The 27,397-nt window shown below is 36.2% G+C and overlaps 2 protein-coding genes across 3 annotated transcripts; both read left to right on the top strand.

The window, feature by feature from the left end:
- Positions 1-1,096: 1,096 nt before the first annotated feature.
- On the top strand, positions 1,097-11,622 carry LOC105210362 (uncharacterized). 2 transcript variants are annotated; one of them, XM_011181260.3, is made up of 4 exons: positions 1,097-1,291; positions 10,097-10,341; positions 10,401-10,753; positions 10,951-11,622. In XM_011181260.3, the coding sequence occupies exons 2-4, from the start codon at positions 10,136-10,138 to the stop codon at positions 11,415-11,417; spliced, it is 1,026 nt and encodes a 341-aa protein (XP_011179562.2). In that variant the 5' UTR covers positions 1,097-1,291; positions 10,097-10,135; the 3' UTR covers positions 11,418-11,622. The 2 variants fall into 2 exon arrangements, with proteins under 2 accessions (XP_011179562.2, XP_054090230.1); XM_054234255.1 differs by lacking the exon at positions 1,097-1,291 and adding an exon at positions 9,242-9,971.
- Positions 11,623-13,357: 1,735 nt separating this feature from the next.
- LOC105210361 (uncharacterized) lies at positions 13,358-24,133 on the top strand. The gene is made up of 5 exons (XM_011181258.3): positions 13,358-13,696; positions 14,839-14,883; positions 14,948-18,018; positions 18,089-19,099; positions 19,158-24,133. Exons 3-5 carry the CDS (start codon positions 14,954-14,956, stop codon positions 23,236-23,238), a joined length of 8,157 nt encoding a protein of 2,718 aa, XP_011179560.2. The 5' UTR covers positions 13,358-13,696; positions 14,839-14,883; positions 14,948-14,953; the 3' UTR covers positions 23,239-24,133.
- The last annotated feature ends 3,264 nt before the right edge of the window (positions 24,134-27,397 follow it).

Genomic DNA, 27,397 nt, shown 5'->3' with positions numbered 1-27,397 from the left:
CAGTTTCTGAGATATGGTTTCTGACCCATAAATAGGCGGAGCCGCGTCCATTTTAAACTTTAGTGTAACCCTTCTGTACGATCTTTACCATAAAATTTAAGGTTTCTGGTGTATTTCCCTATTGACTTATAGTATTTTTTAAAGTTTTCAACATAACCTTTGTATGGGCGGTAGGCGTGGTTATATTCCGATTTTTTCCATTTTTAGACTGTATAAGGAAGTGGATAAAAGAAATGGCCCTAACGTTTGATTCAAATAGCGTTAGTAGTCCAAGTTTCATCAAGATATCTCAAATATCGGACGGACAGACCGGAATCCAAATAAAACTCTACCATCCTGATCACTTTGGAATATATAACCCTATATCTAACTTTTTTTTATTTTAAGGACCTAAAAACAACAACATGAGTATTTCTGCCTTGAAAAAGCATAAATGTTCGGCGGTGTCTTAAATCTTCTAGGATCGTACACAGCTCGGATAACAGCAAGAAGCATGCAACAAACAGTAGCTAAACTCTGATTATGTGATCGTTATTAGAAATATTTCTTCTATCAAACTGTTCGCCGAATTTATTTCCGACATTTCTAAAACCGAGGAACCAATTAGCCATCAAACTTCATTTCAATCTTTTATTTTTTGCTGCCAAATATATGATAATGCAGAGTTTTTTTGCATTTAAAGCTGAAACCCAGATGTTGGTTTACATATTTTAGAAAGGAATGGCGACACCTTTTCAGTATTTGTATAAATATCTGTACATATGTACGTGTATAATTGGGTCACTAAAATTATGCTGAGTTTCATTAATGCAGAGCAGAGCTGGATATAGAAAAAAGGAGTATGTGGATCAAACAGGTTGTAATCGAACAAGAAAAAATATTTCAAATGCATAGACGGGCACCCATGTGCTGTAAAAAGCAATAAAAACAAAAACAAAAAGCTATGCTTTGAAACAGCTGAGGCCTAATGACAATTAATGTTATGAATAAAGAAATTAAAAAACAAGAAGAAACACAAATCGCAAACCGAACCAACCACTCCAGGTTGTATAGCGATTGTGCAATGGCCAAACTGATCGTTGCTTAGGTGCTGATACTCGTACCTTTTCAGTTTGATAGAAGACATTGCGCGCAACGGTCGTGATCGTCGGTTGTCGGACGCTAAGCGCGGCATTATTTTTGGCGTTGTTTATAAACACTTCTTGTTTTTTGCGCTCACTTTCGGTGTTAAGTGTTTTTTGTGCGCAAACCAGCGAATTATTATTGAATTGATTTGAGAGAAACAATAGAGGTACTTAAAATTAATGTATTATAAATACATACCTCAGTTTCGCAATGGTTACTAAAAATTTTTAAGTGTCACGATTGATAACAAGTACTGTCGATGAAGATGAAGTTGCTAATAACTTTTCAGTTGATTTCACATCAGATTTATCTAATGAAGGAATAACAAAAATTAACTTTGTGAATGTCAAGGAGTACATTGTGTATGTGTGTCTTTAAAAGTCTTAAAAATGAGTGCTGGAAATCTTCCCGTTTTGGATTCTAATTAAATAATATCATGGCAATTTTTTAATTAAAAAAATATTTTTAAAACTTTAATATTCTAAATTAAAAAGCTATTTAAATTCCTATAAAATTTAATTTTTGTTTTTGTAATATAAATTAAACTTAGTTTTAAAATCAATCTACAATTTTTTGAACCGTTTAGGTAAATAATTTTTTTACTTGAAAGAGTCACTTGAGAGTTGTATAATATTTTGTAAAATTGTCTATTAGGTCTACAACTTTGCTTCCGCTGTTTTCCATTAGATCTCTCTAGGGTCAAACACTGGTCGATTAAACCGATTAAATCGTTTTATATCGATCTTGGACATTTGTGTCAACATTAACCCAACAAAATATTTGTAGAGATCTGTTTGCATCCCAAACTTATTCTCAACTGAAAATGTCACTTTTTGAGCCGAATTCTCGACATTTGCGGGAAATTTTGCTTTTCTTTTTTAATACCAAGAAAAGTGCGGCTGAGGCACATCGACATTTGTAACCGTTTTTATACAAAAAAAAAATCGGCGGAAGCAAAGTTGTAGACCATAACTTAATATTACAAAATTTTTATTTGTTTGATCATTTCCCACTACTACTCGGCTACCGAGAACCCGAATGTGCTAAATATATGTAATTCACTGTTGAACTCTTCTGAGTCTATTACACAACTATAAATAAAAAATCATTCATTAAAGCATTTTTAATTTTTACTATATAAGTAATGGGCTCAGCCTAATAGCATTTACTTTCGTACAGTATTTTTATACTACAACAGCATTGCTAATGAGCATACAAGGTGACTATGCCATAAAGCGGCAGATTAGAAGATACTGCTTTGCAAAAAAGAAGCAACAGTTGCTACCACGCATTGCATACAAATACGTTTAGACGTTTCATAATATGCCAATAGCTTCTACAATATGTAAATCAGTAACGTATTTGGGAATTTTGGCGTCTGTACGCCCAAGCAAGAGTTCAAAATAACATAGAAAATAAAAATAAAAATAATTTCCAATTTTGAACAATAATGTTTCTATTAAAAATACTCACGTATTAACGACATATAACACCCACTAATTTAGAGACGTCTCACTCAAAGCTAGTAGTTGAAATGTTATGTATGAAGAAGACAACAAAGTGAGGAACATATAATTACCTCAAGTAATCAATTGCTTTATGAATATTATGAATAATAGCTCAGAACTTCACTAGCTAAAAACCACACCATCCGTTTCCCATATAAAATTGGCGCCTCTGAAAATTCGCAAACAATTTTACTGTCCTTTCACCGTAACTCTCTATTTTATCACACAGATTTTCTTAACACCGTTCAAAAAATAAACTTTTACTTTTAATTTCACTAATTGTTGTATTTCGCTAACTATTTCTTTCAAGAATACTGCATAACCAACAAAAATTACTAACGTCATGTTCCCTTTGTGATAGTCTTTGAATAATCGAAAGTTGTTAAATATTAAATATTTTTTTTTTAATTTTTCTTTCCACTTAAAACTCATGAAATGGTCTGAAAAAAAAAATAAAAATAAATATTTTTGGCGAAATTTCTATTGAAAACCATATTGAGGGCGCCCAACCATATATGGCGAGAGAAAATACTTGCTTACAGAAGCATGAATGGTCAAGTAATAAAGTAAGTGCGTCTGAAAGCTTTTGTGGTGTAGAAATTTCGTGTTCTTTTATGGGAGCATACTATACAAATGCGTGTGTAATATTATGGGTACAAAAAATTTCGCACTTCATAAACGGTGAAAAAAATGTAAACATAATAAACTGTAGGTGTTTCCCCCGTGTATTGGTTTCTTTAAAATTTGTAAGAAAAAGTTTATTTTTTTTTAATCTCTATGCATCAGAATATTCTCTCGATAGTATGAATTTACATAAAGGAAACTAAACCACTTTCACTTGTTTGCGTATTGTCGGTCTTTTAACTGTATAAATAATATCCAGCCAATCTTTAAAATTAATAGTGTCATGTCAAGAAGAGATCGGATGATTTTGACAAAACAGTTTTTCAAAGTAACCAGTGGCGAACGCAGGAAAAAAATTTGGGGGGGGATTTTAGGTAAAAAGACAATGTTTCATTATTTTATTCAGAAATTGAAGTCTAATCTTCTTTTAATTTGGGCCATAACATTTAAGATCTCTTCCTCCGTCACGTCTATATCTCTATGGATATTCAAGAGAGCCATTCCGTTCAGGCGTGCTTTTCCAGTTTTATTTCTTAAATATGTTTTAAGCCTGCGAAGTGAGGAAAACGAGCGTTCACTTGAAGCGACAGATATAGGGATTATTGCTCCAATCTTTAAAAAACGATGCACTGTTTTGAAAATTTTTGCATCGCAACAATTCAACGCGTCTAAAAAAAGTTTGGATCTCTTTGTTTGATTTAACCAGTTCCTGAAAATATATTCAAAATTTTAGTTAGAAAATATAATCTGAAGAAAAGATTTTTAACCTTTTCCACATTCTAAATTCAACAACGAAATCATCGGGATCTTCTACATCAGCGGTTAAGTTAAGACACTCAAGTATTTTTTTGCAAATAGCATAATTTTTTTAAATTTAAATTTATTTCACAACAGTTTGCTCATGGAACGAAACTGAAAGTCATAATAAAAATTTTTCAAATTTTTCCTGTATTATGATTAACAATAAAATCTAAAAAAAATAATAGAAACCTTATTGGTGACTTTACAGTTCAGAACTAATTTTCAAAAGAAGTCCATTTTCGACTCACAATTCCCCTTAAATCTAAAAAAAATCCAGTTCAGCAGCCACACAGTTATAAGGCAAAGTCCAGTTTATATTTTTCTGGGTTTTTAATTGGCCTACATTCCCACAACTTTTTAATACTATCCAGATACAATAGGTTTGTTTTTAGTTTAACATTTTCATAGTTTCAAAAAATTAAATTCTATCAGCAGAAAAGTATCAAAATAGGCCGTTTGTGAACAAAAAAGTATCAAATCACAAAATTTAGAAGATACAATTGTATCAAAACGGCAACGCTGTTAGTGACTAATGTATTCATTTATTTTACATATTCTTACATCGTCGGCAGAAAGATTGCTTTGAAAACAACAAATTATAATTTTTCAAATGACTATGTAGAATTAAATTCTATTATTTAAAAATTCAATTACTTTGGGGGGGTTTTAACACCCCAAACCCCCCCCCCCCTGCGTTCGCCCCTGAAAGTAACAGTTTATTATTGAGAGCAGTTTTTTTCTTCTTCAATATTTCTTTTATTAATGGATCTGATCGTTTAAGGGGACCCCCCCATTCTCAAATTCATTCCAGTTTTGACGATTTACAATGAGCTGGTAAATAAAAATAAATTATTTTTTAAGGTTGTAATTTTGCATACATTTATTTGAAGACTTAAAAAAGAAGAAAAAAATTGTACACATTTTTTTGTTTTTTGTGATCAAACAAAAGCCCTTCTTTTCGGCGGCGCATGTGATTTCCGCTCACTGGAACATCTGAAACCAAAAATTCCAACAGGATTAGAAGGAGTACAAGTTTGGCTCTGCTAAAAAGTAGGATTATTAATTTCGCACAAAAATTAACAAAATGGCGGACCTTAGAAATTTTTTTGAAAATCCCCTTTTTTTCAGCCACAATTCAAGTTGAAAAGTAAAGAAGTTCTTCACCGATTTGATTTATCCTAGTTCATAAGATATATATGTATGTATAGAATAACGTATTAAAATATGGAACCGTTTCGATTAATAGGTTTTGAGTAATCTCAAGCGCCAGTCGTAAAAACACTGTTTCGAGAAAAACTCGTTTAAAGTTTTGAGAAGCAAATTCTTGGGTATAAAACCTACCTATGTTCAATCGGCTATATCTTCAAGAGTTTTTGAAATTTTCGCTTGAAGTTTTAAAGGAACATTCTTGAATAGTTATAGATTCGAATTAAATTAAATTTTGAAACTGAGATTGGGGCGGTCCCTTAAAACCAAAAATAAATATTAAAATCTTAAATCTATTTAAAACTAGACAAATTCAATGATATGTTTGAGTTGTTTTGGTAGAACGTTGTTCTCTAGTTGGCTGGTAGATCTTTCTGTCTATAAATATAGATATATATTTTAAATTTCAAAGATTTTTAAGTAAAAAATCAAGTGTTATAGCGCCATCTGCTGATAATTGTGAAAATGGTTTATGGACAATTGGTAATTGGTAACAAAGAGGTGATGAATTATTTATCTATTCAGCGACCCGTAATGACTCCATATACCAAAACAAATAGTTTGCTTAATTTGGAAACAGATATTTCGGCTCTTAAGGGGGTCATCCCATGTGACGGCCCATTTTTTTTTGAAATTTTTTTTTCTACGACCAGTAAATCGATAGAACCTTAAGTTTATTGTCATATAGCTCGACAATATAAATATAAAATTTTAGCTAAAAATATTGTGTAGAACATGAGTTACAGCGTGCTGAACACCTCCACCTCGAAAAAATGGGCTCGCACTTTCCACGATTTCGGCTATTGGCTTATCGTTTGAAAAAACTGCTGTGAATTTTGCGTTTTTTTTTTTTGTTTTTTTCTATAAAATTTTTTTAAATAATAATTTCAAGTCTTTCGGTCAAGCCGTTTTTGAGATACGATGGAGCACAGTTTCGAGAAAAACGCGGTCAAAGTTTCCAGCTGTCAACTGAGCACTTCGGACAGCAGTATCTCTAAGGGGTTACATGGGTTTCGTGGGTTCTAAAAATCGATTTTTTGTCTTTGGACTTATTAATTTCTACAACATCTCAAGAATATTATCCTAAATTTTCAAGTCGATCCGAATAATAGTTTCGGAGATACAGCCTTTGGAAGTTGTGCGCTCCATGTCAGGTATTATTGTTACTCAAAACGCGTTTTTCTCGGAACCGTGTTTTCAAAGTCGATTGTCAAATTTTCTCGAAAACTACTCAACCGATCTGGATGAGATTTTACACAGGTGTTCTAGATACAATTTACTCGTGCTTGAACGAAGGATTTTATTTTTTTTTAATTACAACTATTTAAAACAAGAACAAAATGTCAAGCAAACCGAAATTTTTGGTTTTTTGGAAAAATGTCTGGCAAAATTACAATATTTACTTTTTTGTCTTTCCTTCGTTCAAGCACGAGTTTGTGGTTTTACCTAGAACACTTATTTTTGTTTTTTTCATTTTGATTGATCCTGTTAGGAGTTATGCTGACAACGCGGATGCACCTTTCTTCCGAGGGGTCACCGGAAATGACGTCGCAATAGAGGAGTTTTACTTTTTTTGATTGAATTTCAGAAATATTCTTTAAATATGTATCTATAAGACAGAAAAAAGTTTGAATTAAATAAATAATTTTTTACAATGAAAAAAAAATATTGAAACTAGGCAATTTTTACCCGGCAAAACCCATGTAACCCCTTAAAACGATTTCCAATTTCTGAAAATCACCGTATTCTAGACATGTTAAGTAAGCAATTTATGATAAAAAAACTTTTGAGTCCATCACATGGGATGGGATAAATTTAAGTTTCCAAAATTCAAAATTCAAAATTCAAAAATTTCAAAATTCGCTTATACATATTTTTCTTTTGTTAATACTATATAGTATGTATGTATATCTTAAGAGGCCGGTAAGTGTGTAAAATCTCAAAAACGCTTATCGGTCACAATGCATTGCTTTTGTATTCCCAACTTTTATTTATAAAATACACATTGCGCTATTTCCCACTTTATCAAATTGCTGCCGTTGACTCACCTCTCAACTTCCAACGGAACTCACCAACACAAGCGAAAGAGTTAAGCAACAAACTCGCATATTCACAAATGGCTAATGACTTGTACGAATACATGCATAATTACATTTATCTCCACATTGTTGGTCCATTGTTGCCAATACTTATGGTATTTTAACAGACATTTTTGTGGTTTTGTTAATGTTTCTATGCGTTATTTCACAGCTTACAAACATTTTTACAGATGAAGTAAACGCTTGTGATGTTTGCGAAATTCGCATTGAACTAACTAATAGATCAATAATATGCGATGTCAAGGTTTTGCTGCCATAATAATATTAATTTCATTCTCAACCTTTAAAATATATTTAAGCTGCTGCGGAGCTGATAAACCGCATACTATTTGAAAACAAGGAGATAATACAGCGATGTTCAAATTCTTTAATTAATTCTATGTTTTCGCAAGGACAATATCAGGTGTAGCTGGATTTGGTTCACTTCACGACTCAACTGAAATATTATTATATGAACGTGGTGATGAAATATGAATCTGCTCACTTTGCGATAAATTGAAAATTTTGCTTTTCAGAATTCTTCTGAACCAAGTTTGATTTAAAAACACAAAATGCGTGGATAAAAAATTAAATTATTATTTAAATTTTTAAAATTATCATTAGGAAGAAAGCAAAAAAAATATGTTTTTTACACCTCACCTCATTGAAATTGGCGAAGCATAGTTCGTTCGCATGGAAATATTTGAAAACATATTGTGTTGCATGTAAATAAACACAGGACCGACCACACAAATGCATGTACACAAGTAGTATTTGCATGCTAAGCATTTTCATATTATTGCATACACCTACTGCAGCGCATTGTCTTGTCATCAATGCGCGGAAAAGTCGCACGAGATTTTATGTGAAAATTTTCACTTTTAATTTTGAACTTGCTCTTACAATTTTATTATTTGTTGCTTGCTTTATGCTTTGGAGATTTTGCGGTGCAAAATACTTTTAATTTTGTTGCGTGACCGCCTGAAAACTTGGTGCTTGGAACGAAAACTGTAATTTGCTAGTCAAGCGATGCTCATAATTGCACATGAAATTATGATCACTACTTTAATTAAATGAAGAAGAGGATGCAACTGCAATGCTTAAGGCGCACAATACTCGTATATAGCAACAATAGGCTAGTGAAAATCTGTTTATAAATAAATACACTATGGAGAGGAGTCAAAAAATGTAGCCTCAAAAACCTTTAGAGAGTGTTGAAATTTTTATATAATGTAGTCTGCTTTACAGGCTTCAAAAAATCGATTTTTTTGTTTTGTTTTAAATCTCTTCCAAAACTATCCAAGAATATGTCTTTAAAATTCCAGAGGCCAATTCGACATATTTTCGAAGCTAGAGCAGTTTTAGTGGCCGAGCGTCGAGCAGGTGCGAATACTCAGGCAGACCTTTAAAGCTCGTTTTCTCGAGTTTTCATTTTCACAAGTGTTAGAAAACGGTGCCGGCGATAGCCAAAAGAATATATGTCCGATCGAAAAAACCAAAGTGTTCTAGCTTCTGTATTAAATTATCTTCTATTTGAACTAAAAAAGTTGGATAAAAGTATTTTTTAAACTACTTGTTTTGCAACTTAAAGTCAATTTTTTTTTTCTTAAAGAAGTGAATTTTTTTTTCAAACTTCGAAAAATTTTGGAATTTGATAACTTCTTCGGTATTTTTTTAGTTCATAAAAAAATAAACTTATAAAAATTAAAAAAAAAATTGGTTCGAATGTTTCAGATGCATCGCACGACCCCCATCACCGGCACCGATTTACAAGTGCAGACTCCAGGCGCTCCAGAAAAATACTTACAACTTTGAAAAAATTTCAATATTTTTTAATAATAAATATTGTTTTTTAATCCTTAAATATAGTAGTTTACCGCAATCATTTCTTTCCCTTTCAAAAAAAATTGCTAAAAAACGCTTTTTTTCGGCTTCTAAAGCAGACTACTGCCTTCACCATCCAATTTCGAGAATCTATACAATTCGTCATAATACACGTGTTACAAGTAACGCTGTTCCGAACTCTTCTTCTTCTTCTTCTTGACTAGCGTAGACACCGCTTACGCGGTTATAGCCGAGTCCACTACAGCGCGCCACGCATCTCTCCTTTTGGCAGTTTGACGCTAATTGGTAACACCAAGTTAAGCCAGGCCTTTCTCCACCTGGTCTTTCCATCCGAGTGGAGGTCGTCCTCTTCCTTCCACCAGTGGGGACTGCATCGAACACTTTCAGAGCTGGAGCATTTTCGTCCATTCGAACAACATGACCTAGTCAGCGTAGCCACCGTCTTTTTATTCGCTGAACTATGTCAATGTCGTCGTATAAATCGTATGAGCTATCGTTCCATCGTCTGCGGTATTCGCCGTTGCCAATGTTTAAGGGACCATAAATCTTCCGCAAAACCTTTCTCTCGAAAACTTCTAGTGTCGAACTCTAAAAGCTCCAAATAGAACTGTTCAAGTAAATAACGTGAAATAACTAAATCGGTCCACTACCAAACCCAAATCATAAACACCCCTATATATTGTAGTTCACCATCAATAAATGTGACAAAGACTTTACATAAGATCACATTGAGGGAGCTGAAAAGTACGATCTTCCGATATGTAACTCAAACATGTTATGATATGTAAGATACTGTTTGTAAGATATTCTATTTACATAGTAGTTATATTCACTGAACTGTTATATGTATTTCTGCTGAAGTCTATTTTATCAGTTACTGTACTATATAATACGATTTTACTGTTATAGATTAGTTCACAGTTGATACATCCCTAAATTATTTGGAAAATGCGTGGTCGCAGTCATACTACACCACGCCGTCGTGGTCCAAAATTACCACTACCGGCACCATGTCGCAGTAACTACGAAGAGGTCTCAGAGTCACCATATTATACGATCGATAATACGGAAGATATTTATGGCACCACACTCTTGCCGTCGCAACGCTGTTATGTGGATCCTTGGGATTTGGAAAATTACGACTATGTCCGAAAGTATGTCGATAAACTAAACTCAATTTGTACAGATTTACAGTTGAATTTCCCAAACACAGAAAGCTGAATTCACCACCAGTGCGCACATCACCAGAGCCTTACTACGACACATCATTGTCGACTGGTCCCTATTACATGGCGCGCTCGCCGCCGCCAGAACTGCATGAGGAGCTACCAGTGGTGCCACCAAAACGCATGGCCGCAACCATGCCACGAAATCGACGTCGTTCCCATTGGAATGAGTCATGTCAGCTGGGTTGTTGTGCATCACCTGAACCAATGCTGTCCCGTCGTCGGTACAATGATACGCGCAGTGAGCTTTATGCTGTTGGCCGTGGCAAATACGATGATTACATGTCGCACGTTATGATGAATCTTGAAGCCGAAGAGGATGCATATACTGGTTATGGGGGTAAGAATTGTCAAAACAATTCTTTTGTTTGAAGAATAGTTTTATTCAAACAGATATTGATTGTATTTATGAAGTTATAATATAGTTTGAAAACCATAGACCGTAAACTCTATTTATAATTAGGGATTTTGTAAAGTGTTAAAGCGCCCGAACTTATTCTTACTTATTAATACCTTCCATCTTATATTCATTGATAGGGGTCTCGTCATCCTCTTCCACTGAGTTGCACAGCTCCATTGGCGAAGAACCTTACCAATCATCGTCAGTAACTTCGAACAAAAATTCTGGCTACGATGCCATAACTGGAGCATCATATAGCAGACCTGCACCTCAGTTGGAGTTCCCAGCGCCTCCGTCGCTACCACCCCCTTCCCACTCACATGATTACACCAATCCTTATGCAACTCTACCATATGGCAGCGTATCGGATTGTTATGATTGCTCTATGATCTACGGCTCTTCCCCACCTGTATATGGTTTCTACGGTGGTAATGGAGAGTGTAACACTAAAGGTAGTACGATTTACGGCAGCACAAGACCGTCCTCCTCACTCTACAGCGGAATTTACGGGCATAAATTCGGGTTGAGTAAAAAGGGGCTGCTTCAAATTGACTATTCATGTAGTTGGAATGATCTGGATCGTATTATGGGCCGTCACTTCTAAGATACAGGAGCAGGAAAAATCAAATTTATTATAACTATTCATTATATTGATTAATCAAGTCGTTATTGTTGTAAAAGTCATATATGTGTATATAATACATCTTCATTTATACCGTTTTATTATTATGAAAATATTATAATTTGTTAGGCGAATATTTCTTTGTAAGTCATAAATTACCAAAAAATAAATTTGTATGTATGTATGTGTATATAAAAATTTATTAATCGAAAACAATAAGTTTTGTGCATATAACGGTGAATGTATTACAACGGATGGATCGGAAAGTGGCGGAGGAGTCTTCTACATAGAGCTTTCCATGAATCTATGTTTCAGGTTACCAGACTATTGTAGTGTATTTCAAGCTGAGGTATCTGCGATTTAGGTAGCGGTAGACGAATTGCTCCGAAGAGTAACCTCCTTCAGGGATGTGAGCATCCACTTCGATAGTATAGCAGCAATTATAGCCCTAAATTCGATGAATATGTGCTCAAAGCAAGTTAAGGAGTGTCTTAGGTAATTATCGTTAGCATCAAGTTATTTCATTATCAGACTCGTGTGAGTGCCGGGTCACAGCGGAATCGCTGGGAACTGCAGAACTGATGAACCGAGCAGATTACATCGCAAGAAGAGGTTCCCAACGTCCTGTTTCACCATGCTAGGAACCAGACGGTGCTCCGTTGTCCTCATGTGCTCTATCACTGGACTACTGTACATCTCGTGGGCTTGGTACGGTCTGGTTAACAACTAAAACTTGCACAATCGCGAGATCCTTTTCGCCCAAAGTGGAGCGCAAGAGGTCAGCGCAACTCGTGCACTTAAAAAGGCTCAACTTGTCGTAATGGTGCCAGACGCTAATTGTCATAGCTGTATGGAGGAATGCAAGGTGGGAACATCAAGTCATTTCCTGCTTCACTGTCCAGTGTTCGCAAGAGTGAGATTGGAAAATCTCGGCAGCCATACTTTAGGCGAACAATGCGAACTTGGCGGATTAGACATTAGCCGCAACACAAAATTTGTGATAGGCTCAAAGCGCTTTGGCGATACGTAAGGGTCTGCTTTGCGATCCAAGCCTATGAGTCTTCTGGCATCACTATGGACTGGCTCGTTTGGCTGTTCAAGTGAAATCCATCGCGAAACTTGTCGCGAAGGTCAGCCTACAGTTATAGACACTGACACTTAAGATGAGGTTATGTTCCGTTACGCAGTTCCGTTCAAGACCAATTCTCATCTCTAGTACAGAATGTGAAAAAAATAGTTAATATTGAAATAATATATTTTTTACTTCACTAAGAATGTCTTTATTTTCTATTATATTTAATACACTTCAATGAAAAAAAGTTCCGATGTTTGTAAGCAATATTATTGTCCATAGTATAATGATCGCCACTGTATAGTGCGTAATATTTTGTTTGTATTGCGTTCAAATCAGAAAACTTTGAAGAAGTTCTCCCTTCAAACTCTAATAAATAGTAATAGATTGAAGATTGCTAATGTGATGTGAAAAACAAAACATAATTTGTTTATAATATCAAGAGAAACTTCCTAAAAGAATCAAATAAGTCCGAAACTGATGTGTGAATATCAAATACAAACCGTAATATTAATCAAAATTCCATTTTATTTTTAATTTTGACCAAATTCAATCGTACCACTAATACAGTGCCTATCAAATTGTAAGAGCTTTGCTAATAGTCAACAAAAAACGTATAACAAGCCTTTGTGAACACTTCGACAGTTACTGACATTTATTAATATAATAATAATATTTTATTTAATTAATAATGCTAAGGTAAACACAAATAATATTTTTAGTTCTTACTCTACTATCGGTTCGTGATAACCACTTGGGCACCACTGTAATAACAAGTCTTGAACTTCTACAAATCGTAATAGATTTGTGGTATACGGAATGTGGATGGCGTTCTGACAATTAATTGCGTCAAGTTGGCAGAACTGCTTGAAAATGGCTAACGCCAAGAATCGCGATTTTTTTGTTTGGGAAACGTGCGTCTTAAAAACATAAATTTTGTACATTAGCAAAGCTGTAAATCATATTATTTTATGAAAAATATTGAAACTAAAATACTAGTTAACGTTTGTGTGTATTAAAAACGCTACAGAAGAAATATTGTGCTGAAAATACTGAATTGAAATTTTTGCAATTGGAAGCAAATTTACGAAGTGAATTTTGTTGGTTGTGTGCCTCTCAGCCACGGTTGTGGTCGTCATTGGTTGGTCGGCTCTGCGAGCGCTGGCGAGTGGCAGCAGGATTTCACAAAGTGAGTTTTGTATTGTTTCCGGAGTGCTTAGCAAATTATAATAATTTGTTAAAGTGTTTTTAAGTTTACTAGCATAAAAAACAATGAGAATGTGAAAAATAATGAATATATAAAAAGGGGCGGTGTTGTGGTCGCAATTAGTCGTACTAACAACGTTCAACGCTTCACATGGTTAGGATTATCAAAAAGCTGCATCATTGAGTTTGTTCAAAGTCAATAATATTGAAATCAAGTTATATATTTATATTTTTTGAGTTTGGACTTGTGAAATATATAGTGTTGTTCGCAAATGTGTGTTTTTTATGCGCTCTACTAATTTACAATTGAAATTTTTGTTGAAAAAAAAAAAAAATATTCTGTTGTGAAATATCTTAATGTAAGTTAATTAATATTCCAAATAATAGTGATATTGTAAGTAAATGAAAAAGTGATTGTGTAAATTAAATCAAAAAAGCATATCAAAATGCGCGCAACATTATCTTTTACTTCTCTTTCTTATTATTACTCTTATTGTTTACATTGTGCTCTCTTCTAACGGGGTCGCTTGGAGTTTTGAAAACCATGTGCTTTATTAAATTGCATACATATTTTGTTGTAAAGATGGCGGGAACAATTATTTTATAGTAAATTAAATAAAAACTAATGTGCATTGTATATATTAGGTTTATGAATATGGCGACATGATATTTGATAAAAAAATATTAAATATTTGTATATAAAAATATCTCGCTACATAGGTACGTCAGTGCTGATGAAATATAAATAATGCATTTATTGGATATGTACATAAGCATACCAATTACGCATTTATTACTGATTGCGATATTGGTGTGAGAAATGGAAATAACTAAAACGTTTAATTGAGAAAATTGGCATCGATTTAAAAATGCTGTTTTTTTATGTTCATTAAGATGTATTTCAAAATTTAATGATAATCGATATCAACATGATATGTTTACAAAAAACACCGGTAAACACTGAACATTTTCTATCTTAACACAATTATAAATGCCAAATTTATTATAACTCAGAAAAAATATGTTATTTACATATGAACATCAAATTGTAAATAGGTTGTCATTTTTTTTTTAATGAAAGCTTATTTTTTATGAATTTTCTCATATTTTTCTATTTATTTTCAGTCGTAACTCAATCCAACCACATTTACTATTATAAGAAATGTTGAGGTAAATATTTCGTGGTTTAAATTTATTAAATAAGTTTCGAATAATTGTTTCCAATTATATTTAGATCATAATGGAAACCATGGAAACCTCCAATGAACGAGTGGACAGTATTGACTCTAAGGGCGACTCAGCAGCTTCAAGTAATCAATATGTGGACGATGAGAGTCAGGGAGATGCGAATTTAAATGAAGATTTAAAAACTGAATCCACAATAACTTTTCTTGATAAAGAAGTAGGCGCAACGCAGGATAATGATGCTTATAATGACACAAGGAAGCAGGATGATGAAGAAAATTCAATAACAGAGGATGGCATGAGCACAGATGCTATAAGTTTTGACAACTCAACAATTCTACCAAAGGCTTCAAATGATACTGATTACGATGAGAAGTTGGTTAAATCACCGCCAACAAAAGGTGAAGCCGAGTGTTCCCATGACTCCATTGAGCGAGAGAAAAATAATATTCGTGAAATTCATAACGAATTAAAAACTCCTATAGCAGAATTAGCAAATGAATTACCATCAAAAGAAAATAAAGATTTCAAAACTGCGGCCGCAGAAATTTCTCAACAAAATTACGAAAATTCACTTAGATGCCAGAACCACGATTTCATAAGTGAAGTTAAAGAAAACAATACCCGTTTCCAATATGATGACGCAGAAGATTCCACGGATAGCAGTATTGTGGAGAATAGTGCAGTGGAGCAAGAAGATAAAACCAATTTATCTACATATGGTGTCGAAACTACCGATGTAGATAAGATTGATCAAAGGGATGAACAGAAACCGGAGGTTTTGGAAAACGACCTCAATGTCGAAGAAAATGAAAACCTGAAAGAAAATATTGCAGCAAACGAAGATATTTCCTTTCAAAGTATTTCCGACATCAATGAGGAGGGAAACGAAAATTTGAAAGAAAATATTGTGGCAAACGAAGATAATACCTTTCATAGTATTCCCGACCTCAATGTAGAGGAAAACGAAAACCTGAAAGAAAATATTGCAGCAAACGAAGATAATTCCTTTCAAAGTAGTGAAAGCAATACCAAACAGACTTCATCACCACTCAACCCAAATGACGATTTCTTAAGTGAAGAGCCACCAGTAAATGCGAATTCCGTGGAAAGTTGCAATGCTATGGATACACAAGAAGATAATGATCAAGATAGCGATATAAAGCATATTGAGGTTTCAGAAAACAATAATACTAACGAAGAACAAGAAAATAAAAGTGAACTCATCCATGAAGATTCTAATATCACAAGAAATGATGTGAGTGACGAAGATATGTGTAAAGAAGTAAAAGAAATTGAAATAGTTGGCGAAGAAAGTGTACAAGCACCTGAGAATGTAGCTATTGACAGCAATGTTAAAAACGATGAGAAAAGTGAAGAAGATGCAATGATGAAAGATACACTAATTAGCAAAGTATTGACGATGAAAGATAAAGACACATTGTTAGATTCAAAAAGTTGGATACAAGAAATTAATGTGCAAACGCCAGTAAAGTTGAACGGTGATCACAAAATGACCCCAACGTCGATATGGGACGCGCAAAAGGATAATAGCACAGAACTTGATACACAATTGGAAGCTAAACCATTGGAAGTAACTGATGAAGAGCAACCAAAAGCTGTAGAACTGGAAGACTTGGAAATGTTTAAAAATGAGTCAACAATACCTACTGCGGTTGAAACTAAACAAGACGATGATATGGAATTAGATATTGACAATAAACAGGACGAAACGGGATTATCTAATCTGTCAATGAGTGCAGAAAGTCAACAGAGCCAAGTTAATTGCGACGATGAAAACAGTCACTGTTCATCTCTAGCATCCATTGAATCTAATTCAACGGCTACATCCTCTTCGCAACAGCTTGTTATCGATCAACCCATGGATGAATCGGAGGCTGCTGCATCAGTTGCAAGTATTGGTTTGGGACAAATAAATTCAATAACACAATTAAAGGATAAGCCAGACAAAGTAAATATTTCAAAACCGTCATTGAAAAGAAAACTAAGCGAATCTAGTGAAACTGGCTTATCACCGCAACATAAACAACCACATATAGAATTAGCAACAAATGACAACGAAAACAGTAGATATTCCTGTGATAAGGATCAGACTGAGGCATTGCCTGAACTCATTACAGATGAACGCAAGTCCGAGGAGTTTACAGACATTACCCATAAGGCTGTTGCTGAACAAGTACCATTTAAATCATTACTCTTACAGCATTTACAAAAACCATATTCGACACCACCACCTACAGAGAAGTCCGAAGATTTAGCGCCACCACTTTGCACACAACCACAGGAAACGACATCATTTGATACAAATCCACAGAAGCTGCCTGCGACGAATGCAAATTCCAATGGAAATACAACCACCTCCACAAAGTATTTGTGTTTTAAATGCAAAGTTGGTAGTTTTGTTTCATTTGCGGCATTAAACGAACACCAACGAGAATGTCTGGCGGATACACGCCTATTACCAGCAATATTGAATGAAAATACTAGTCTATTGCCTCTAACAATTGCACCTCAACTTGTCACGCCACCATCTTCGGCATCTCCAGACGCTACAGTGGATATGGCAGCAAAAAATGTTGTGCTACAAACCACAGCACTTTCAACTTTTATACCGCCTCCCATAGCAGATGCAGCCGCTCAAAAGAAAAAATATTACAAATGTTCCAGTTGTAATACATTTCACGAAAATTGGAATCTGTTTTTGCATATTCGTGACAAACACCAGCGCCATATGTGTTTGTACTGCATACGTTTCTTTCCCACAGCAGAGAAACTATCAGTGCATTTGGAAATCAAACACGATCTGGAACAAAACCATTTCAATTCAGAGGAGGCGCTAAGGAAAAGTGTTTGCATAGTAGACGGTACGCCTAGTGAGTCGCGGTTCCTAATGTGCTGTACGTGTCAGCATTTGTTTGAAGAAACTGAACCTTTTTCCGATCACAATTGTGCGGAATTCATGAAACCCTGTACACTATGTGGACAGAAAGGTCGACACAGCAATCAATGTAAAGCGCATCCAGACGCAAAACGTACTTCGAAGACAAAGAAACGATTGAAGAAATCAATCAGTGAAGCACCAATATCCGATCCAGCTAGGTGAGTAAACAGTTGAAAATATATTACTTACACTTTCAAATCGAACTTATTACTTTCTTTACAACTCTAGAAATCAGAAATTAGTGCCGCCAATACCGTCAGTTGGTACCGTTTCAAATGTAACTGCTTTTAACTGTGATATCAACCAGAACAGTCAGACCACGGTGGAGGCACCAAGACCAGTACCGGATATACCGTTGCATAGCGAAGATAGTAACAGCAGTAGCAATATGGTCATCGATGAATCCTGCACAACAACACACAGCTCACTTGTGAATCCATTTAAAGAACTGGATGAGCGTTGGCGCCTTGAGCAGCAAGCTCAAAATAAAACCGAAACGAACACTTTCTCTGCGAGAAATCCGTCACCAGTCGAGCCGAAATTAATAGTGCCGAAATTTAAATTAAGAGTGCCAAAAGAGTTCCAGAAATCGGTTGATGTGGCACTTAGCTCCGAGGAAAGCGAGGCGGATGAAGAGGAGGAAGAGCATGAAAGTGCAGTGCATGGAACTGGTGAAAAGCCACAGACGACAAATCACAAAAAGGACTATAATATAACAGAAACTACGACAGCTTTTCTAAATGAAAACAGTGTACATTTAAATTCGGACACTAATAGTGCAGTTGCAATAGCTGACGGACATGCACTGTCACAAAAACGCATGGACGACGATAACAGTCAAGAAAGTCGTTCGATGGATAAGGAATGGTTGGACGGCACTAGTCCGAACCTTGTGCGCATACTACAAGAAATTGAACGCACTAAATTGGACATACAGCGCACAAAAGAAACACTGCATCATACACCAAAAGCGAAGCAAGAGGTGTCTGAGGAAGCGTTAACAACATCAGCGCAAAATGCACGCAACTGGACACCTACACCGCCCACTTCACCAAAGCAAGCACGTTGGCCAACACCAAGTGAACCTCAGAAAGACACTGCTAATCCCTATACAGAAGCAGTACAACCAGTGTTACTACCACAAGATAGCCAACCATTACAGCGAAGAGATTCTGCAGGAAGTGATGCAATGGATATTGATGAGACAATTACGGCAACATTGCCACAGCAACCACCAAGGTATGAACATAATGTTATTCTGTAATTGCAAATGTTATATATACAAATATTATTGCAGAGAAACCGAGGAGCATGCGCTCAATGTTGACGCCAGTAGCACAAGCCAGGAATTGAACACTTCATCGGAAAGCAGTTCCACAGTGAACATTTTGAACAGCAGCGCTGATGTAGCACCTAGTCCAATACCGCGAGCACAGTTAATGGACGTTGATCTTTCACCAATAAAACAGGAACAAGAATTGAGCAACAATGTTGGTAGAGCGACTACAGCAGACATACAAGCGGAAAGTGAAGAAATCAAAGAAAATTTGCTGCCTGCGGACGGAATTGAAGTGGCGGGCGAGGATATTTTAGCAACCGATTTGCAGCTCGATCGTCCATTGGAAAAAATGGAAATCGTAGAATTCCTGCGTACATGCCTGCGCGCTGTGTATCCGCTTTGTTTGTACTGTAATCATGCGCGGCGCATCGCCGTGAATGGACACAGTCTTGTGCTCCATATGCTTGCGCAACATCGCTTCAATGCCACTGTGGACAGCATCACGGCAGAGGAGTTGAAACCAGACACAATTTGCGCTAAAATGAAGACCTTTCTGCCCGTACTGGAAAATGAATTTTTCAATTCATCGAGCTACTGCACGATGGGTGAAGGCGATTTCTCACATATGGCTAATGAAAGGATCTTTGAGTGTTTTCAATGTCGCTTCGTCACATCTACCCATAAAGAACTGTATTTACACAATAGAAAGATGCATCTAAAAACCGCTATACTCTGTTTTATGTGCCGTTCGAATTTCTTCAGTTTCAGTGAGATTTTGTGTCATATTTGCCCAGGCGCACCAAATAAAACGCCCGTCTTCGATGTGAAGTTCCGCTGCTGTCTGTGCGAAGTCGACAACATACCATCGCCGTTCCGTTTGATGGTGCATTTGCGCAAACGGCACTTTGCTTGTGATGTGTGCTTGGAGGATTGCCGTGATCAAGGGCGGCTCTCGTCACACGTGTGGAAACATAAATTGCATCATCTGTGCTACCGTTGTGGTATTGCGTACAGAAACAAAATGGATATTACCAAACATCTGTTTTGGAAACACGGCACTGAGAGTATAATTTGCAAGAGATGTTTACAAAAGCGCTGGCGTCATGTATATCACTTCTGTGTGCCGCCCACCACCTTCAATTGTGAGGTGTGCAATTTGTGTTTCTCAAAGGCTATGTATTTGAAGGTGCACCAACGTTTGCATAGCGGCGATCTGCGTTATCCCTGCAGCGAGGAGAATTGCGATGAAAAATTCATATCACGCAGACTGTTGCTAAAGCATACCGCCACACATTTGCAACAGGAAATGCATGCAGCCGCTTTGGAACAAAGCTCAAACCACGATGCTGAATGTAAATATAAGGAAAAGGGAGAATCTGAGGTGGATGGTAACAATGAAAGAAACAACCTCGCCCTTGAACGTACTAATAAGTCAGAGGATACCACAGATATTAAAAAAGAAATTACTGAGTCTAACACCGAACCAAATACACCTGTGAAGTGTGAAGAGAATGATGGTAATTATAAAGAGGATGCAGAATTTAAGTCTGGCGCCAACGCTGATGTAAAAAGTGCTGATCTTTCGAAGGATGAGAAAGCGCGACCTGAACAGGATAAAAATGAGGAGACTCCACGCAAAAAGAAAAAGAAGAATAAGCGTTCCAAAGAATCTCTGGAAGATTTGAATCTAATTGCGCCGAATCTCTCAGAGAGCGATAGTAGCGAAGAATCGGATGCAGACAGTAAATCGAAAGGTGATGACGATTCACTCGTTCCTAAAGTGATGCTATCACCACCTTCCGAGGCTGAGAATGACATGGAAGAACTAAAGTCTTCTAAGATGGATGGCCAGCAAGCGGCAGGCAACAAAGAATCTTCATTGGAGGATGCGGAAAATGTGGATACTGCTGGCACCGGTAAAGTTTTGGAAATTTGGAAAAACTTTTTGCAAGCTCAACAGGGAATCGGTACAGAAGCTGCACTTAAAACCGAAGCAGACTATGATGAAGACAATTATCCTACACCGCGTTTACTACATGTTGCCTACTCGGATCATGATTATTGCCAGCTGTTCCGTCCACCAACTCCATCGCCACCGGTTGCGCCTGTAAAGGCGGCTTCTCCCTTGGCTACACCATCGCCAACGAAGCGCAATAAAGTTTCTAAATCACCAAAACACTCATCCAGTCGTCGTTCGGCATCAAGTTCTTCCAGTGACTCCAGCTCCAGCTCAGATTCAAGTTGTTCATGCGGTTCAAATTGTTCATGCAGCTCTAGTGGTAGCGATAGCAGTTCGAGTAGCTCCAGTTCAGATGACAGTGATTCGTCGCTTGCCTCTAACGCTTCACATAAACGACATCGTAAAAAATCCGAACGCGAACGTTCAAGAAAAAAGAGCGAAAGTGTTTCGCCACTTAAGAAACATTCAAATTCGGAGACTATAAATGTGGTGGACGATGATTTAGCAACCGAAGCGGTAGCAAATTCAATAACAGAACCTGCACCATCCCCACCGAAGGAACCACAAATTTATGAGTCGGATTTGGAGACAGCTGAATCAGATACCGATGAGGAGTTTTACGATGAGCATCCACAAAAGCTGGCCAGCGAATTATTAGCACAGAAACGTGCTCAATTGATAGCACAAACTCGTTTGTCACCCTCGCATAATTACGATATTGTGGAGAACAGCAGACCGTCCACGCCCTCATTGCCAGAAGATGTTGTTTGTGAAACGACCAGGGTCAAATTGAAAAAGAAAAAACGTGATCGCAAATCAAGCTGCAAAACGAACTTAACTGTGCATGCAACAATAACAGCGAAGGCGAAGAGTGAAAAGAATAAAACGATTAACGAAACTGTAACCCCAGTACCTCTGAGTGGTGTAGATAATATACCATCTTATGAAATGGCACAGTCTTCAACATCAATTACAGAACCGCCAGTGGTACAGCAAAGCAATATGATATTGCCATATGCTGCCTTAACACTGCCAGTCGTCGAACAGTTGACACCGCGTCCAATAGTATCACATCTCCCCAGTAGAATGAGTGAAGGTAGTAGCTGTTCGGATGCAGACGGTTCCTTAAAGCGCTCTAAACGCGCACGTCGTCCCAATAAATTTTACGGCTACACAAGTGACGATGAGAATAGTGGCATTAATTTGGGACAGCCTTTGATGATCGGCATGCGCGCCATCAAACCACAACCGCCACCACAACTGACATGGCGCAAAGAAGATTTACCGACGCCTTCAAAAAGTATTGTTAATCCAAAGGTTAAAACCGCAAGAACACCAAAAACACCAGGAACGCCAGTAAATGCACTAAGCAGTGGTATGCTCAACATAACTGCTTCGACCTCGACAAAGAAAAAGCGCACAGCAGAGAGCACTGAAAAAGCGTCGTCGGCACGTAAGCGTCCCGCAAAGAAGGCAACATCGTCCAATAAACTCCCGCCAATACCCACACTTAAAATACGGCCATCGCAACTGGGCCTAAACAATGACGGTACGGCCAGTGGAACGGAACAGTTCCCAACGCCGCAAATATATTCATCCAGCAAAGATACTGATGACGAGGACGATGACAACAGCAGTGATGCCTCCACTGGCGAGGAGGAGGCGCACGCACATGCCAGTTTAACGGCGTCGACATCGCGACAACAGTGGAACAACAATTCGCACTTGGCGACGCCAGTCCCTGCTGTACATACACAACAACACCTAACGGCGCCAGCACCACCACCAGTCGTACAAACACCACAAGCCACAGTGTTTAACCATAAGATACCACCAGCTCTGTTACCGAATCCAAATTTTGAAACACTACAGTATTTCAAAGCCAACAATATACGCTACCCAATACGTCCGCCAGCCGGCGCCCGACAGGCTCGCGATGGCGAATCGGTATACTGCTATTGTCGCTGTCCCTACGACGAGGTATCCGAAATGATTGCGTGCGATGGCGAAAATTGTCTCATCGAGTGGTTCCACTTTGAGTGCGTGGGCATTATGGTGGCACCGCAGGGCAAGTGGTTCTGCGCCGAATGTCGTCCCAAATACTCTGAAGAGCTCTATCCAACTGGCGGCAATGTATAAAATATGGTCGGAGCACGAATGAAGAAGTGAAGTGATATAACAAATAGAAATTTTACATGAAGTCCTAAATACGCTTATTAATTAATAATTTCCTCTACTCTAAATTTAACAATAATATTACACAGAAAATCAATTAATATTAGTGTTGTAGACTAAATATATACAGATTTTGGCGCTGTTTAACATTTCAGAGGTGTTGAGAATTAACACTGGTTTTAAGTGAATATAAAACCGGAACTGGAAACCACGTTTTTAGTGCGCCTACGAAACACTTGAACTTGAAACTGGGTGAATAACACTAATATCACATACATTTATGCAATACATTGATTTTAGTTTATTATAACGCAAGTATGTAGTATGTAAATATGTAATTATGTAGTCGCCTATAATTAATTGCTCATGAAATTGTCATTTGAAATTTGAGAAGTAGAAGAAACAGCGACAAAAATGCTATGGAAGCAATGAAAGCAATTTCAAAATGTTATTTTTTTTCTTTTCTTTGTGTTAGATTTAGTCGAGCTGTTGCCTGCACTGGAGCAGCAGCTCATTTCTTTATAGATATATATATATATATATGTATGTGTATATGTGGGCAAGAAAGTAAGCTGCACAATTTGAATTAAGCTTGTAAATACTAAATACACAAATTCTCGTAAGTTTGTTGGTACGCTGCTGTACAGTGTATCATATTTATTTGGTGGTACGTCATTTGAAATTGGGTTTCGTTATACGATCTCCCAGTATTTAAAATATTCAAAGGTTTTTGAGATAACTTAGACTTATTCATATATATAGTAGCTAAGCTCGCTATAATTAATAATTAGTTTGCGAATTCAAATAAACATTGAGTTTCATTTACTTTGAAATAAATATATATGTATGTATGTATGTATCCACCGATTCAACACTTCAGTAGTAAACATAATTTCGGCGTTTTGCACATTCAATGATTTTACAATCAATTGACTATTTCGTTTCAATACTACAATATTTTTGGCTGATTGAGTTCAAAAATTCTTAAATTTAACACTCATTTATTCAGCATATTTTGGAATAGTGTTTACCCGATTTTTGCATTTTATGCAATAATTGCTTGATATTCTTTCCTCCTCGCATGAATACATACTCAAAACGTTTCAACTCAACAGGGGTTATTTGAATATTTCTCTTTGGTCCGCCAATGCATTTGAACACAACTTGATATGCAAATTTATGTATTGAGTAAGAATTTGAGTACAGTGCCCAATAAAAGGCACTTTTTGTGACCGTTCAAACATTCAACGTGCAGTACATTTTGATTTTATATTTGCGGAGAATTTAAATATAAAAAATGTATAAAGTAATGGAACGAAAAAAAAACACACAATTAGTAATTTACATGTATGTATTAACACTATCTATAACTTATGTATATTATGAATATAAAAATAAATAATTACATAATTAAAAATAAAGATATAAAACCATTATCCGTAAATATGAGTGAAGTGGCTAAAAAATGCATGTGTTTTAATCAATCGATTTCAGTATTTATGCCCGCCTTTTTACCGAAAATATCGATAAACAAGTAAGGAAGAGCTAAGTTCGGGTGTAACCGAACATTTTATACTCTCGCAATATATTGATGAAATTTTATAAAGATAACGCAATTTGACCCATATATTCGGCATGAAGTCCATAATATATAGTATATAAAGCCTGAGGAAATTCCTGGATTTCACTCATTTTCACCACCACTTAATTTTAAGATATCTCACATATTAACCGATATATACGGAAAAGGCCCGCCGTTTTTTTTGTAAATTTAAGTTTTTTTTGTTTATATAAAAACGGTTACAAATGTCGATGAGTCTCAGCCGCACTTTTCTTGGAATTAAAAAAGAAATGCAAAATTTCCAGCAAATGTCGAGAATTCGGCTCAAAAAGTGACATTTTCAGTTGAGAATAAATTTGGGATGCAAACAGATCTCTACAAATATTTTGTTGGGTTCATGTTGACACAAATGTCCAAGATCGATATAAAGCGATTTAATCGACCAGTGCTTGACTCTAGAGACATTCCCGCAAATGTCGAGAATTCGGCTCAAAAAGTGACATTTTCAGTTGAGAATAAATTTGGGATGCAAACAGATCTCTACAAATATTTTGTTGGGTTCATGTTGACACAAATGTCCAAGATCGATATAAAGCGATTTAATCGACCAGTGCTTGACTCTAGAGACATTCCCGAAAATGTCGAGAATTCGGCTCAAAAAGTGACATTTTCAGTTGAGAATAAGTTTGAGATGCAAACAGATCTCTACAAATATTTTGTTGGGTTAATGTTGACACAAATGTCTAAGATCGATATAAAAAAATCGATTTAATCGACCAGTGATTGACAGAGAGAGACATCTATTGGAAAACGGCGGAAGCTAATTAGATATATGTGAGCTAGGGGAAGTTATGACCCGATTTTAACTTTTGATACAGAGATACGCTATTAGAAGAAATATATTCACTCTGAATTACATTAAAATATCCAAGAGATGTACCGAATTTTATTGAAGTCGGTCGAGTAGTTTCTGAGATATGGTTTTTGACCCATAAGTGCGCGACGCCACGCCCATTTTAATTCTTTTTTACATCTGAGTGCAGCTTTCTATGCCATTTCTTTTCTAAAAAATAGTGTATCTGATGTTTTCCGTAAGTGAATTAACGCATTTTTAGTAATTTTCAACATAACCTTTGTGTGGGAGGTGGGCGTGGTTATTATCCGATTTCACCAATTTTTATGGTGTGTAATGGAGTACGTAAGAGAAGTACCTGCAGAAAATTGGTTTGTATAGCTTTATTGGTTTGGCGAGATATTTCCAAAAAAACCTATTTAGGGGAGGGGGCTATGTCCACTTCAACTTTCAACTCGTCTCGTCATCCAGATCATTTTGATATGTACAAAAACCTATATCTAACTCGTTTAGTTTTAGGACTTACAAACAACCGTTATGTGAACAAAACTTTAATACACTCTTCGAGTATAAAAACCGAGACATTTTAAGCAGTCCATCCACAATCGAGTTTGGTCATTTCTACAAAATGTTCTTCGTTGGTGGCAGTGTTCGTATTAAAATTTTGTGTTCGAGGTTTCGTTCGAGAAAATAGAAATTATTCTCTCTTGTTTGGGTTCGGGTGAATAAATTCACAAAAAAACTTTAATTTTTTGTTTTTTTTTTTAGTAACTATATCCTGTAAGTTATAACAATTTGTTTAACAAAACTTTTTTTCGAATTTCGAAGGCAGACATTTCGATTTTGGAGGATAACTTAGAAAATCGGAGAATACATGTCTTTTACTTATAACAAAAATAAAAACTGAATATATTGCTACAACATTCAGAACCGTATATTTCCAAGCACCACACAGATATGTGGGATATAAAATTATCTGATGGCACGGAGATCTTTATATTCAGAATGTTGGGACTGGAAACCGTATGATCATATTCGTATGAAGAATTGATAGAAAATTACGAACACATTCACACAGCTATGGACAGAAATTTAGCACTTTTCAGAAAGTTCCCAATCCAATTCGGAGTATGTGAAAACACAATGTCAAAATACAAAAATCCCTAATCTTTGACGTCGCGTAGAGAGTCCTCGGCATACGCCCACCTCGCTTAAAAAATTGATACACAAAGAAACATGGCCCATAATTGAGAAAAGGAAAGAAGCGAAATGTGCACGGAATCAAACCGAAACGAGGTTGCAGAAGAGTGAGAGACAACGACTTAATTAAACAAGTCCAACAATCATAAAACAAGACAAGCGCTGCGGGTACGAAGACATGACTTCTAAGGCAGAGTCCAGAAAAAGCCAAAAATCTGAAAAGTATTTAACACTTTTGACTTTGAGCTTTGTCCAATCCAAGATAAAAACGCGAACCAACTGTCATCTACGGAAGATCAACTTCAGCGCTTTAATAAACATTTCATGGACATCTTCCTACCTTGAATATATAACACACTGTCATTCAAATGCTTTTTCCACTTTTGCCAAAAATTTGGAAAAGCGAAACAATTACCAGCAACTGGCTAGAAGATTTCAGCCAATGCGCTAAGTGTCGAATGCCGAAAGTGTTAACAAGTATTCTGCTGAACCTTATTAATGGAAAATTG

This window comes from Zeugodacus cucurbitae, chromosome 6 (genome assembly GCF_028554725.1).
Source record: "Zeugodacus cucurbitae isolate PBARC_wt_2022May chromosome 6, idZeuCucr1.2, whole genome shotgun sequence".
In the NCBI taxonomy this organism is placed as follows: domain Eukaryota; kingdom Metazoa; phylum Arthropoda; class Insecta; order Diptera; family Tephritidae; genus Zeugodacus; species Zeugodacus cucurbitae.
The sequence above is the reverse complement of the archived record's forward strand: the minus strand, read 5'-3'. Positions and strand labels throughout refer to the sequence as shown.

Bases quoted from the DNA above. Each gene is read 5' to 3' on its own strand.
- LOC105210362 (XM_011181260.3), top strand. From the start codon at position 10,136: ATGCGTGGTCGCAGTCATACTACACCACGCCGTCGTGGTCCAAAATTA. The intron at 10,342-10,400 runs GTATGTCGATAA...TCCCAAACACAG, and splicing joins AATTACGACTATGTCCGAAA to AAAGCTGAATTCACCACCAG. The intron at 10,754-10,950 runs GTAAGAATTGTC...ATTCATTGATAG, and splicing joins TGCATATACTGGTTATGGGG to GGGTCTCGTCATCCTCTTCC.
- LOC105210361 (XM_011181258.3), top strand. From the start codon at position 14,954: ATGGAAACCATGGAAACCTCCAATGAACGAGTGGACAGTATTGACTCT. The intron at 18,019-18,088 runs GTGAGTAAACAG...TTACAACTCTAG, and splicing joins CCAATATCCGATCCAGCTAG to AAATCAGAAATTAGTGCCGC. The intron at 19,100-19,157 runs GTATGAACATAA...ATATTATTGCAG, and splicing joins TTGCCACAGCAACCACCAAG to AGAAACCGAGGAGCATGCGC.